Source organism: Neomonachus schauinslandi, chromosome 3 (assembly GCF_002201575.2).
Source record: "Neomonachus schauinslandi chromosome 3, ASM220157v2, whole genome shotgun sequence".
Taxonomy (NCBI): Eukaryota; Metazoa; Chordata; class Mammalia; order Carnivora; family Phocidae; genus Neomonachus; species Neomonachus schauinslandi.
In genome coordinates this window covers 52,262,354-52,277,607 of record NC_058405.1, presented here as the reverse complement: position 1 = coordinate 52,277,607, position 15,254 = coordinate 52,262,354, and the positions used below count along the sequence as shown (strand labels likewise).

General features: G+C 38.6%; 1 protein-coding gene across 1 annotated transcript in view; it reads left to right on the top strand.

Annotated features, from left to right (window-relative positions):
• The window catches only part of VWA8 (von Willebrand factor A domain containing 8), a 343,953-nt gene that overhangs the window by 141,089 nt on the left and 187,610 nt on the right, over nt 1–15,254 (top strand). Inside the window, exon 20 of the mRNA XM_021697955.2 lies at nt 13,144–13,215. Within this exon, the coding sequence (XP_021553630.1) occupies nt 13,144–13,215 (72 nt within the window). The remainder of the gene's footprint in view (nt 1–13,143; nt 13,216–15,254) is intronic.

Here is a 15,254-nt window from a genome sequence, read left to right as displayed (position 1 = left end):
TTACATAGTGGCCCTGAGGGACTTGCTGTAGCCTGTCTCCAGATGTACCTTTGCTTCATAAAGCATTATGAATTAACCACTAATGAAAAATTTTAGCTGTACCAATTCAAGGAACCGTGGCTTTGGATTACATTTGCTTTTGTTGCATATGTTATGATTTCCTTTTAGTCTGTACTTCCTTTTGAAGCAGTAGTCTTTGGTGTCTCTTGAATATTTAGGGGCTTCTCTACCATCTCTTCTATGTCCTGTGGTCCCCTTGCCACATGGTATTGAAATCGATTTTTTAAATGTGTTTTCCACACCACTAAAGTAAAGTCTGTTTTTCTTTATTTTGAGTCTTCAGCAAATAGCATGTGCTTGGCAGATAGTGAATGCTGAGCAAGTATGTGGTGAGTGGATTAATAAAGAAGGAGTAAGATTTTTTTTTTTTTTGAAGTAACAATCGCTACCATTTATTGAATGCTTATTATGTGCTAGCCCATTCTATAACTGACTTAGGGAAGGAGTAAGATTTTGAATGTTTATAATGAGGCTATTGTTTTATTAAATCTGTCATTAAAGAATGTTATATAGTAGTAAGGAGAAATTGGAAGAAAGAGAAAGCAGTAGCCTCTTTAACCCCAAGGAATTTTAGTTCTGAAAAAATGTTTAAAATATCTACTATATATCAAGCCTTGTTCTAAGGTATTTGGATAAAGGGATTAAAATATGCACACATGCACACATATGGTTGTGTAGCTCCAGGGCTCTGTCAAGGGAGAAAGACAAGAAAGTACACATGATTACTGTACAGTGTGGTGGAAGTACACACAGGTTACTATGGTAGCACTGATGAGATGATTGTCCCAGATTGGAATGATCATGGAACATGAGCTAACCAGGCAAAGTTGACTCTCTCAGGCAGAGAGACTAGCATTTGCAGAGACTTGGCTATGTGACAGACTAGTTCATTTAGGAAGCTACATATAATTAATTATCACTGACACAGAGCTGAGGTTGCAAATGCAAGAGTGACAAGCGATGAGGCCAGTGGGTTAGGAAAGGGTCAGAACATCTTGACCTTGCTAATTAAGGAATCTGGACGCTATTCAGAAGAAGTGAGGAAGCCATTGAAAGATGTTAAGCACATTTCCACTTGCTAACTTTGCATTCACTCTTTAATGTTGTCTATGAGTTGGAACCAAGGCAAAGAGAGACTTGTTAGGGGGTTGTTGCAGTAGTCTAAGTACAAGTTATGAAGGATCTGAACAAAGGGGGTGACAGTGGGGATAGAGTGGAGAGGACACATAGCAGGGCTGTTTAGGCAGTGGGTAGAGTCAGTGGAACTATGTGTAAGATGAAAGCCAAGACTCGTCCTCAGGGAGCACATAGTCTGATGGAAAAGTAAACAGAAGAGAAAAGAGAAGATTATTCTAAATTTTTGACTGAATATAATGTTGGAGGAGAGTGACAAGAAATGAGGCCAAGACTAAATTAGGAAGATAACAAGGGGAGGGGAGTCCTGGGGGGAGGCTAAATTGGTGAAGGGAGTTGAGAAGTATAGACTTCCAGTTATAAATTAAAGTAGTCATGGGGATGTAGTGTACAGCATGGGGAATATAATCAATAATATTATATCAACTTTGCAAGGTGGCAGATGGTGGTGATCATTTCACACTGTATATAAATGTTGAATCATATTGCACAACCTGAAACTAATTTAACATTATAATGTCAATTATACCTCAATAAATAAATAAGTATCCTTTAGCAAAAAAAAACCAAAAAAAAAAAAGGAAGGATGAACCTTTGTTTCAAAGGTATTAAGAGTCATTTAAGGAATTTTGAAAAAAGAAGTGACATGATTTTGAACGAAGAAGTAACTGTCAGTTATTTAAAGAGCCATTGCCTCAAGCAGAGACTGAAGTTAGAGAAGCCAAATTGGCTGATAAAAATCTAGGCCAGAGATGTAAAATCCTAAATGAAAACTGGGGATAGAAAGGAAGGGATAGATACTGTTGACTTTTGGGTGGCTGAATGGCTTAGACTTGGTGTCTAACTGGCTCCTGGTAAGGGAAGAGTGAAGTGTGCAGGAAGATGATGGTAGAGGTTTGGTCAGGTGGTAGGAAATGATGCTATTAATGGGGATAAAAGATACCGGATAAAGAATGAAGTTGAGAAGAAAACAATGAGACAAGTTTTGGATACGTTGAGGTTGAAGAAACTGGGAAATAACCAAGTACATAGTTTGATAGGTGCTCAGAATATGAGGCTGGAGTTGAAGAGGAAAGTTTTACTATTGAAGATCAGCATAGAATTGGTAGCTGAAGCAATGGAATGGATGCGAGGATTTAGGGAGAGTAGTCTGAAGTAGCTCTTCAAGCACAGACTTATGGATACCCAAGTCTTATACAGCCCTCCCTCACCCTTGGGTGAGTGCCCGTGTACAAGCAGGCACAAGCTACTCTGCCCTGAACCTTGACCCCTGAGGAGAGCATGTAAAAAGGTACTGAGAGAGAGCAAATGAAGGAACATGGGGGAAATCAGTTATCTAAGGAATTGTTACAACAAGAAGATCCAACCTAAAAGATTACAGAGAGAAATTGTTAGAGAAGTAGGAGGGATTCAGGAGAGATGGACAATTAACTGGAAGAGGAAACTTTTAAGAAATTGTCTGTGCCTCAGCAATCAGACGACAAAAAGAAATAAAAGGCATCTGAATCGGCGAAGAAGTCAAACTCCCACTCTTTGCAGATGATATGATACTTTATGTGGAAAACCCAAAAGACTCCACCCGAAAACTGCTAGAACTCATACAGGAATTCAGTAAAGTGGCAGGATATAAAATCAGTGCACAGAAATCAGTTGAATTTCTATACACCAACAGCGAGACAGAAGAAAGAGAAATTAAGGAGTTGATCCCATTTACAATTGCACCCAAAACCAAAAGATACCTAGGAATAAATCTAACCAAAGAGGCAAAGAATCTGTACTCAGAAAACTATAAAATACTCATGAAAGAAATTGAGGAAGACACAAAGAAATGGAAAAACATTCCATGCGCATAGATTGGAAGAACAAATATTGTGAAAATGTGTGTGCTATCTAGAGCAATCTACACATTTAATGCAATCCCTATCAAAATACCATCCACTTTTTTCAAAGAAATGGAACAAATAATCCTAAAATTTGTATGGAACCAGAAAAGACCCCAAATAGCCAGAGGAATGTTGAAAAAGAAAAGCAAAGTTGGTGGCATCACAATTCCGGATTTCCAGCTCTATTACAAAGCTGTCATCATCAAGACAGCATGGTACTGGCACAAAAACAGACACATAGATCAGTGGAACAGAAGAGAGAGCCCAGAAATGGACCCTCAACTCTATGGTCAACTAATCTTCGACAAAGCAGGAAAGAATGTCCAGTGGAAAAAAGTCTCTTCAACAAATGGTGTTGGGAAAATTGGACAGCCACATGCAGAAGAATGAAACTGGACCATTTCCTTACACCACACACAAAAATGGACTCAAAATGGATGAAAGACCTAAATGTGAGATAGGAATCCATCAAAATGCTTGAGGAGAACACAGGCAGCAACCTCTTCGAGCTCAGCTGCAGCAACTCCTTCCTAGAAACATCGCCAAAGGCAAGGGAAGCAAGGGCAAAAATGAACTATTGGGACTTCATCAAGATAAAAACTTTTGCATAGCAAAGGAAACAGTCAACAAAACCAAAAGACAACCAACAGAATGGGAGAAGATATTTGCAAATGACATATCAGATAAAGGGCTAGTATCCAAAATCTATAAAGAATTTATGAAACTCAACACCCAGAGAACAAATAGTCCAATCAAGAAATGGGCAGAAGACATGAACAGACATTTTTGCAAAGAAGACATCCAGATGACCAACAGACACATGAGAAAGTGCTCAACATTACTCGGCATCAGGGAAATACAAATCAAAACCTCAGTGAGATACCACCTCACACCAGTCAGAACGGCTAAAATTAACAAGTCAGGAAATGACAGATGTTGGTGAGGATGCGGAGAAAGGGGAACCCTCCTCCACTGTTGGTGGGAATGCAAGTTGGTGCAGCCATTCTGGAAAACAGTATGGAGGTTCCTCAAAAAGTTGAAAATAGAGCTACCCTACAACCCAGCAATTGCACTACTGGGTATTTACCCCAAAGATACAAATGTAGGGATCCAAAGGGACACATGCACCCCAATGTTTATAGCAGCAATGTCCACAATAGCCAAACTATGGAAAGAGCCTAGATGTCCATCAACAGATGAATGGATAAAGAAGATGGGGGTATATATATATACAATGGAATATTACACAGCCATTAAAAAAAATAACATCTTGCCATTTGCAACGATGTGGATGGAACTAGAGGGTATTATGCTAAGCGAAGTAAGTCAATCAGAGAAAGACAAGTATCATATGACCTCACTGATATGAGGAATTTGAGAAACAAGACAGAGGATCATAGGGGAAGAGAGGGAAAAATGAAACAAGACGAAACCAGAGAGGGAGACAAACCATAAGAGACTCTTAATCTCAGGAAACAAACTGAGGGTTGCTGGAGTAGTGGGGGGTGGGAGGGATGGGGTGGCTGGGTGATGGACATTGGGGAGAGTATGTACTATGGTGAGTGCTGTGAATTGTGTAAGACTGATGAATCACAGACCTGTACCCCTGAAACAAATAATATATTATATGTTAATAAAAAAAATTTTTAAAAAAAGAAAATTAAAAAAAAAATTGTCAGGGTGCCTGGGTGGCTCAGTCAGTTAAGCAGCTGCCTTCGGCTCAGGTTATGATCCCAGGGTCCCTGGGATCGAGCCCCGCATTGGGCTCCCTGCTCGGCGGGGAGCCTGCCTCTCCCTCTTCCTCTGCTTGCCTCTCTGCCTACCTGTTCTCTCTATCTCTCTGTCAAATAAATAAATAAAATCCTTAAAAAAAAAAAATTTAAAAAAAAATTGTCTGTGGTTGGGGCGCTGGGTAGCTCAGTTGGTCAAGCATCTGCCTTCAGGTCAGGTCATGATCCCAGAATCCTGGGATGGAGCGCCCACCTCCCCCATCTCCCTGCTCAGCGGGGAGTCTGCTTCTCCCTCTGCCCCTCCCCTGCTCCTTCTCCCTCTCCCTTGCTTTCTCTCCCTCTCTCTCTCTCTTTCATTCTCTCAAATAAATAAATAAAATCTTGAAATTGTCTGTGGTACTTAAGCGGGCTAAGAGATTAAGAGAAGAATTACGTAGGCAGTGACCTTAGCCTTAGCTAATGTTTGTTGACTTGAATGATCTAGTTAGATGGAAGGAGGGTGTGAAGTAGGAGAACATGAGTACAGTATAGAAGAATACAACTATACTTTGAATTGTTTTTCAGTATTTACATTGCTTTTTTATCTGGCTGTGCAGGTGCTCGTTCCAACTTTTCTGTCTTTTCCTCATGCAGATTAGCCCCTTTGTTACTAGAAGACTTAAATTGGCACTGACTTTTCATCTTAGCTGGAAGGAAGAGATCTCCAGACCACAGCATCACTAGAACCCAGAATAAAGGGGTGTTCTAAGACTCCCTTTTAAGTAGGGTAACCACACACGTTGGCTTGCTTAAGATAGTCCCTAAAATAGTTCCTGTTTACATTTGTTGTCCATTATTATTAACGAGGTCTCTTTGAGTCTTAAAAATGTTCTGGAGTGGACAATAAATTGACAAGCCCATCCTACTTTCAGCTTTGTTAAAACTCTAGCTCAGTGGTGTATCTGAAAACATTTCAAAAAAATAAAAACTACAAAGATAAACATTAGGAAATACCCATCTGTTTTTGAAGGAAAGAAAAAACTTTCTGTTTTTCTAGGAAAGAAACTCTGAAAGGAAGTACAGCTTAATTGGACAAGTTAAACGGGAAATGCTTGAGATGTAAAAAAAAAAAAAAAAATCCATAAAACAAGTTAAAAAAAGAAAGCAGGTAACAAGCTAGAAAAATATCTGCAAACAGTTAATTTGCCTTTTCCACAAACAGGGAGCTTCAATAACTTCAGTCCTTAGGTGGCTGTTACTGTTTTGATAGAGAAAGAAATAGGGATATTAATTGTTCTGGGATATATTTCTTCTCCCAACCTCCCCCCTCCCCCAATGAGCCTTCATGACCTACTTGTGGTTGTCCTATTTTTCCAGATATAAAAGAGCAATGTAATTTCCTTTGTGGCTGTTGTGAACAACTTAATCTTGTTCTTTTATTATATTGTGTCCTAATTCAAATAAAAATGTGGAAGCTAAATACTATATTTCTAATTCTAAAATTATACATCCTTTGAAGGTAATGGTTAAGACCAAGTTAGTGTAAAATGTTCCATGGAAATCTCCAGTTATTTTGGAAAGCCTATGTATATTTACATTATTAGCAAGTAGTAATTTAAATATTATATTAAATATTATATTAAATTATAAGCCAGCCCTACATAGAGCAATAGTTAAAATATATTTGAGTTAAATTATAAAAACTCTTTGGTGAGTGGCTTAGTCTTGCTTAAGTGGACTACTTCACATTTTAAGTACCAGTGATCTAACTAGTTATATAAATTATAACCACAGCATTAATTTTTGTTTTTTTAAAAAATCAAATGGAGGGCGCCTGGGTGGCTCAGTCATTAAGTGTCTGCCTTCGGCTCAGGTCATGATCCCAGGGTCCTGGGATCGAGTCCCACATCGGGCTCCCTGCTCCGCGGGAAGCCTTCTTCTCCCTCTCCCACTGCCCCTGCTTGTGTTCCTGCTCTCGCTATGTCTCTCTCTGTCAAATAAATAAATAAAAAATCTTTAAAAAAAAAAAATCAAATGGAGTATTGTCTATTACAATAGATGCTTTCCTTTCTTTTTTATTCAATGTATTTAAACTAAAGAAAACAAAAACAATTTACCCATTTCTCCCAGCCCTACCTCCAGCCTCTAGTAACCACCAATATGTTTTCTATATCTATGAGCTTGGATATTTTATTTTTTTTAGTATATATATGTTATATATATGTTGTTGACATATTAAAAATATACACATATATATTTTTAGATTCCATATATAAGAGATCATACAGTATTTGTCTTTCTCTGTCTAGCTTTTTTCACTTAGCATAATGCCCTCAAGGACCATCCATGTTGTTACAAATGGCAAGATTTCATTCTTTTTATGGCTGAATAATATTCCATTGTGTATATATATGCCACATCTTCTTTATCCATTCATCCATCAGTAGACACATAGGTTGTTTCCATACCTTGGCTATTGTAAATAATGGTGCAGTGAATATGGGGGTGCAAATATCTTTTCAAATTAGTGTTTTCATTTTCTTCAAAAAAATATCCAGAAGTGGAATTGCTGGGTCATATGGTAGTTCTGTTTTTAATTTTTTGAGGAACTTCTATACTGATTTTCATAGTGGCCACATCAATTTACATTCTACCAGCAATACCACAAAGTTTCCCTTATCTTCACATCCTCACCAATACTTGTTATTTCTAGTCTTTTTGATAATAGCCATCCTAACAGATAGGAGGTGACAATCTCGTTATGGTTTTGATTTACATTTCTCTGATGACTGTGATGTAGAGCATTTTTCCATATGCCCATTTTTTACTTGGACTGTTTGTTTTTTTTCCTGTTGTGGTATATGAGTTCTTTACATATTTTGATATTAGCCCCTATCAGATACATGATTTGCAAATATTTTCTCTCATTCTCTAGGTTGCCTTTTCATTCTGTTGATAGTTTCCTTCACTGGGCAGAAGCTGCTTAGTTGGATGGAGTCCCACTTGTTTAATTTTGCTTTCATTGCTTGTGCTTTTGGTGACAGATTCCAAAATTATCACTAAGATCTATGTCACAGAGCTTACCATCTATGTTTTCTTCTAGAAGTTTTATGGTTTCAGAGCCTAACGTTCAAGTTTTTAATATTTGTGAATGTGAATCTTGTGGAAGATAGTGATCCAGTTTCATTCTTTTGCATGTGACTGTCCATTTTCCCAACATCATTTATTGAAGAGACTGTCCTTTCTCCATTGTTTTCTTCATTCTTGACTCCTTTGTCATAAATTAATTGACCATTGATGCATATGGGTTTATTTCTAGGCTCTCTATTATGTTCCATTGATTTATATGTCTGTTTTTCTGCCAATATTATAATTTGATTGATTACTATAGCTTTTTTTTATTAGTGTAGCTTTTTTAATTGACTACTGTAGCTTTTTTATTACTATAGCTTTGTAATATAGTTTGAAATCTAAAAGTGTGATACTTTCAACATTGTTCTTCTTTCTCATAACTTTTCGACTACTTAGGATCTTTTATGATTCCATATAAATTTTAGGATTGTTCTGTTTCTGTGAACAATGCCATTGAAATTTTGATAGGGATTACATTGAATATATAGATATAGTATGACATTTTAACAACATTAATTCTAATCCATGAACATGGAATATCTTTCCATTTATTTGTGTCTTCTATTTCTTTAATGTCTTGTAGTTTTCAGTATACAGATCTTTCACCTCCTTGGTTAAATTTATTCGTAGGTATTTTAATCTTGTTGATGCAGTTGTCAGTGGGATTGTTTTCTTAATTTCTTTTTCTGATGGTTCATTATTAGTGTATAGGAAAACAACAAATTTTTTTTGTATTGATTTTGTGTCTTTCAACTTTGCTGAATTTGTTTATTAGTTCTAGCAGCTTTCTGATAGTGTCTTTAGGGTTTTCTATATATTAATACCACCGTCTGCAAATAGTGACACGTTTACTTCTTCCTTTCCTATTCCTTTTTTTTTTTTAATTGCCTAATTTCTTTGGTATTGTGTTGAATAAAAGTGGCAAGAGTGGGCATTCTTGTCTTGTTCCTGATCTTAGAAGAAAAGCTTTGAGCTTTTTACCATTGAGTATGTTGTTATCTGTGGGCTTATCATACATGACCTTTATTATGTTGAGATATATTCCCTCTATACTGCTTTGTTGAGAGGGTTTTTTTTTTTAATCATAAAAGGGTGTTGAATTTTGTCAGATGCTTTTTCTGCATCTGTTGCAAAGATCATGATTTTTATCCTTCACTTTGTTAATGTGGTGTACCACATTGACTGATTTGCAGATGTTTAACCATCCTTGCATCGCTGCAGTAATTCCCACTTGATCATATTGTGTGATTTTTTTAATGTATTGTTAAATTATGGCTTGCTAATATTTCACTGAGGATTTTTCCATCTATGTTCATTAAGGATATTGACTTGTAATTTTTCTTCCTTGTCTGGTTTTGGTATCAGGGTAACGCTGGTTTTGAAGCATTCCCTTTTATTTTTTTGGAATACTTTGAGAAGGATTGGTATTAATTCTTCTTTGAATGTTTGGTGGAATTCACTAGTAGAGCCATCTGGTCTGGACTTCCATTTGTCGAGAGCTTTTTGATTAAAGATTCAGTTTCCTTACTAGCAAAATGCTTTATATGAGTACAGCTACTTGCACTTTCTTTTGGTTTCCACTTGCATGGAATATCTTTTCTCATCTCTTCACTTTGAGTCTGTGTGTATTTTTACATCTAAAATGAATCTCTTGTAGACAGCTTATAGATGAGTCTTGGTATTTTATCCATTTAGCCACTCTATGTCTTTTGATTGGAGAATTTAGTCCATTTACATTCAGAGTAATTATTAATAGGTATGTGTTTATTGTCATTTTGTTAATTGTTTTGTGGCTATTTTTGTGGTTCTTCTCTGTTTCTTCTCTTACTCTTTTCTTTTGTAGTTTATTGGCTTTCTTTAGTGTTATGTTTATATTCTCTTTTTATTTTTTGTGAATTTACTATAGGTTATTTCTTTGTAGTTACCATGAGGCTTACATATAATATATCTGCAACAGCCTATTTTAAGTTGATAACAACTTAAGTTTAATCCCATTGTAAATCTCAACATTCTTGCTCTTCCCCCTCATGTTTTATGTTTTTGCTGTCACATTTTATATTTTTTATCTTACATATCCCTTAATTATCATAATTATAGCTGTTTTTACTACTTTTGGCTTTTAACCTTCATACTGTCTTTATAAGTGATTAATCCACTATCTTTACTATGTATTTACCTTTCCAGTGAGATTTATTTTCATATGTGTTCTTAGTACTAATTAGCACCCTTTCTTTTCAGCTTAAAGTCCTTTTAACATTTCTTGTAAGGCTGGGTTAGTGGTGATGACTCATTTAGCTTTAGCTTATCTGGAAAACTCTCTATCTGTTTTTCACTTCTGAGTGATAACTTTGCCAGGTAGAGTATTCTTGGTTAGCAAGGTTTTTTTCAGTCCTTGGAATATATCATGCCACTCCCTTCTGACGTGCAATGTTACTGCTGAAAAATCTGCTGATTGCCTTATGGGTGTTCCCTTGTATGTAGCAAGTTGTTTTTCTCTTACTGCTTTTAATGTTCTCTTCTCATCTTTTACTTTTGACATTTTAATTATAACGTGTCATGGTGTAGGTCTCTTTAGGTTCCTCTTATTTGGAATTTGCTGGGATTCCTGCATCTAGATGTCTGTTTCCTTCCCTGGGTTAGAGAAGTTTTCAGCCATTATATTTTCAAATAAAATTTCTGCCTCTATCTCTCTCTTCTCCTTCCTGGGGCCCTGTGGTACAAATGCTAGTCCATTTGATGTTGCCCCTTAAGTCCCTTAAAGTATCTTTACTTTTTGTGATTCTTTTTTTGTTTTTGATGCTTTGATTGGGTTAGCTCCACTGCCTTGTCTTTGAGTTGTCATCTGGTCTGCTCTTGAACCTTTTCAGTTCAGTTATTCTATTCTTCAACATTGTGACTTCTGTTTGACACTTTTTTAAAAATGTTTTCCATCTCTCATTTGAAATTCTTACTGCATCCATCCATTCTTCTCAGTTTGGTGAGCATCTTTATGACCATTATTTTGAACTCTTTATCAGGTAAATTACTTATTTTATTAAAGTTTTTAATTCTGAGGTTTTATCTTGTTCTTCCATTTGGAACATATCCTCTGTTACTTCATTTTGCTTGACTCTCTTGATTTCTATACAGTATGTGAGATGACTACTTCTCCCAGTCTTTCAAAGGAGTGACCTCATGCAGATGAACCTTGTCATTCAACCCTGTGTTAGCTCTTGATTGTCTCTTAAATCTTTGTGCTTGTGCAAGCTGCCCATTATATTCTTAATAGTTCCCAGTAAGTGAGGATGTGCCAAGATCTCTGTGTCCCAAATGGGGGGATCTCAATTCTTAGGTTCAGGCTGACTGGAAACCACATCCTCAGGTGTCAGCTTTTAAAAGTATGCAAATATATACAGTGCTGTGTATCACAAGTGGAAGCCCCACTGACCGCAAAAACTAGGTGATCTGGAGGTGTCTATTGGGTGACACCCACAGAGATTCCTGGGTGATACTGATGAACTGGAGCAAGGCCAAGAGAGAGAGCCAAGATGGCACCCACAGCCTATGTTCCTTGAGAGTGCGCCATAGGCCTCTACATGTATGCCAGACCTGAAGCTTGCTCCTCAGGCTGAATCTCCAGGACAAGCAAAGGGGCCTCCTTCATAGAAGACTGAGGACTGTGCCTCAGTCCACTGTCTATGCAGTGTCCTGGGTTGGTAACCTGCCAAGAACCATCTTTACGATTGCCACAGTCCCATGGGACCCAGAAATCCAAGCACCCCGAGCCACCATGTGATTAAGGAGTATCTACGGGGTGACAGCTGCAGAAACCAGGGCACCAGATGTGTGTAAATCTCCCCTCCAGGATACACTAGTGCTTTGGAGTATGTTAGAGGGTGAGCACAAGTCTCCAGAAAGGATTATAGCCAGCCCCAAGATGCCTGTTTAATTAAATACTGCCCCTCAGGCCTCAGTCATGATGATTAGCTTATAGCCCTCCTTCATTGAAAGACTGAACCCCTCAGTTTGTTGCCTGTTGCTGTGCCCTGGGGGTAGTAGCTGTTTAAGAACTCTTTGTCCTTTGGTTACAGTCCTGTGGGACCCACAAGTGTAAGCCCCACTGGCCACCAGAGCCAGGCGATGTGGTGGTATCTTCTGGCAGCAGTCCCAGAACTCAGGGTGCCAGACAGAAGTATGAGCTCCTTTCTGGGTGACACCGATTATCATAGTCGTATGAGACCAGGAGTGCAAGCTCCCCTGGCCTCCAGAGCCAGTTGATCAAGAGGTGACTCCTAGGTGGCAGCCAGAGAAATTGAGGCACCAGACACACATAAAAGGTCTTTAACTGGAGATTCTGGTGCACTGAATCCCAGCAAAGGGAGAGCACAAAGATAGCACCTGCCAGTCTCCATCCCCAGAGAGTGTTCAGCAGGCTTCTATGTGTGTGTTAAATTAGATTCTGTCCCTCAGGCCAGTGCTTTAATGGAAGCAGGTGAGCCTCCTTCACTTTAAGTCTGGGCACAGCCTCTGAGCTGGGCCCTGGGGCAGGTCAGTTTCTCAGATCACTAGAGTCTTGTGGGTCTCAGGATGTGAGCCCTGTTGGTTTTCAAAATTAGATGTTTTGGGGGCACCTGGGTGGCTCAGTCGTTAAGCTGTTGTCTTCGGCTCAGGTCATGATCCCAGAGTCCTGGGATCGAGTCCTGCATTGGGCTCCCTGCTCCGGGGGAAGCCTGCTTCTCCCTCTCCCACTCCCCCTGCTTGTGTTCCCTCTCTCGCTGTGTCTCTGTCAAATAAATAAATAAAATTTAAAAAAAAAAAATTAGATGTTTTGAGGGCTCATATCTCAAAGTGTATGTCTTAGAAGTTGGGATGCTCAGTGTGGGGTTCGAACATTCCTCAGGGGGAAGCTCCAGGTTTTGAGTTCCCAGTTATAGGATACTGCACTAGGGGTGAGGTTTATGGGGAGACTGTATCCCAGCCTCTCCTACTTGCTCTGATGGTTTTCTTCTCATTTGCATAGTCATCAGTCAGCTAGCTTTTAAATTTTTCTAAGAGGAAATTATTTCATATGTTGCTATACAATCTGCATGTCCATGGAAGGAGGTGACTTCAGGATCTTCCTACACTGCCATCTTGAACTAGAACTCTAGATGCTTTCCTTAGCATGACGATATCTTTATTGTTAACTTTATTATTTCATCTTGATTATACAAAACACAATTAACTTCTAGTTCTTTTTTCTCTAGCACATGATAGTGATGGAAGACATGCTGAAGGACTTTCTTCTCGGAGAACACCTATTATTGGTTGGTAACCAGGTGAGTTATGTGTGGCTGGAACTCAATTACTAATGAATACATGATAATAACAGCTTAAAAGTGGTAAGTTTTTTCTCCTTGTTGGAATATGTTTTTAGAGGTGATTCTTTTTTTCCAACTAAATGAGCGCATTTTTTTTTTGTGAGATTCTTTTTTCCAACTTTAATTAAGCACAAAGGGTCTTCCACCTTCTAAAATTTAGAATTACCTCAGAGCTGAAATCACCATTCAATCTCCCATCAAGTTCTGTCTGTTCTGACTCATAAACATCGATTCTTCCTTCCCACATCTGTCAGCCTAGCCCAGCTCATCATCGCCTATCACCTGGACTGCAGTAGTCCTTTGCTAATATAGCTCTACCTCAACCTTCCTTCCACTCTGCTCTACTCTTCACTCTGCAGCCAGATTGATAATTGTCGAACTAAAATCTGACTCAGTCTCTCTTTTTTGCTTAAATTGGCTTCCCATTGCTCTTAGGTATAGTCTTCAATATGGCTAGCGGTGTCCTGCAGGATCTGACCTTTGCCCGCCTTTCTAGTCCTAAGCCTTGTCTCCTTCCTTTGTCTCACTCGGTAGTAGGTTGAGCCACTCTGAACTTCCTTCAGTTTTATCATCTCTGCCCTGATCCTCGGTGCATGCTCTTCTCTACATGGAGCACTCCCAGTCCCCTTCTCCACCCCCTTCCCCTAACTCCTGAGGGGTCTTCCCTTGTCCCTAGCTGAGTTAGGTTTCCCCTACTTTTACACCTTTCTATTTCCCTGTCACCACACTAGTCATGTTACTCTGTTTACATATAGAATGATTGTCTTTCCAACTTATCTTTGTGATTCTCAAGGGCAGGGACCATAGTTCTCTTGCTTATCTCTGTACCCTCAGTTCCTAGAACAGTGTCTGCTACATAGTAGATATTCAGCATGTGTTTATGGAGGCAATGGATGGACATTTTCTACTTAGAATGTTCTGATAATGTTCCCCAATTGAATTATCAGATTCATTAGTGAACAGCAACTTTGGTTTTTTAAATTGGTCTTAAATTAACAATAAACTTTCAGAAGAGTTTGGTCTTTATTTTTTCTTTTTTTTAACTTTTAAAAACAATACGTATTCTTTATATATTTAGTCCTCAAACTTACAATTTAAAGTGTTGATTTTTTTTTTTAAATAAAAATGGGCCAGTTGAATGTCTTACTGATTGAGTGCACAGGTTTGGAAGTTAGCTGGCTAGAGGTGTAGTAGGAACCCTTTCCTGGATGGCTGTGACTGTGAGCAAATTGCTTATCTTACAAGGCTCGGTTCCCTGATAGCAAACCTGGACATAAAAATAGCATGCACTCAGGTAAGAGCCATGTGACTCTGGGGACTGAGGAGAGCTATGCAGGATGAGGGTGAGGTAGAACAGAGGTTTGCTTCTACTTTATGATAAATGAAAAAGGGGCAGTGTGCTTTGAAATTACTCTAGAGCACTATACAGATGTTGGTGGGAAATCCAGTCCCAAAGAAGAGAACAAGATAGTAGGACAAAGGGCTGGGCAGTAGGGCAGAGCGAAAAGCCGCTACAGCTCTGTGGGTCCATGCCTGGACCCCAGCACTTGGTGCGGATAGGAGATCCACTGATTTTCAGGCTTGCCTCAGGTTGGCTCGGCAACCACTGGGGAGAGCTGGCAAGTTGAGTTTTCTCAGAAGGAGCAAGGCTGGGGGCATGGTTATCACAGGCATCTCTCAATCACCGGGTCACAAACTGCACCTTTCATCAGCAGATCACAGTGTCTTCCCTTCTTTTGTCCTTGTTCTGTCACCCTCCGCTTTGGAGAAAGAATAATTTACAGAGGGAGATTGTATTCAGTGTAAATTTGCGTTTAACGCAAACGCAAATTTAAACGCAAATTTGCGTTTAAAACGTTTAACTGGCCTTTTTCATATCAGAAGGGTCTTTTGTTCATTCATTAGAAACCTCTAAGACCATCAGTCTCATATAATAGTACCAATGTTGGAGGAACTTACAGATTTACTAAGTAAATTCTGCTCCTGTGTCCATTGAA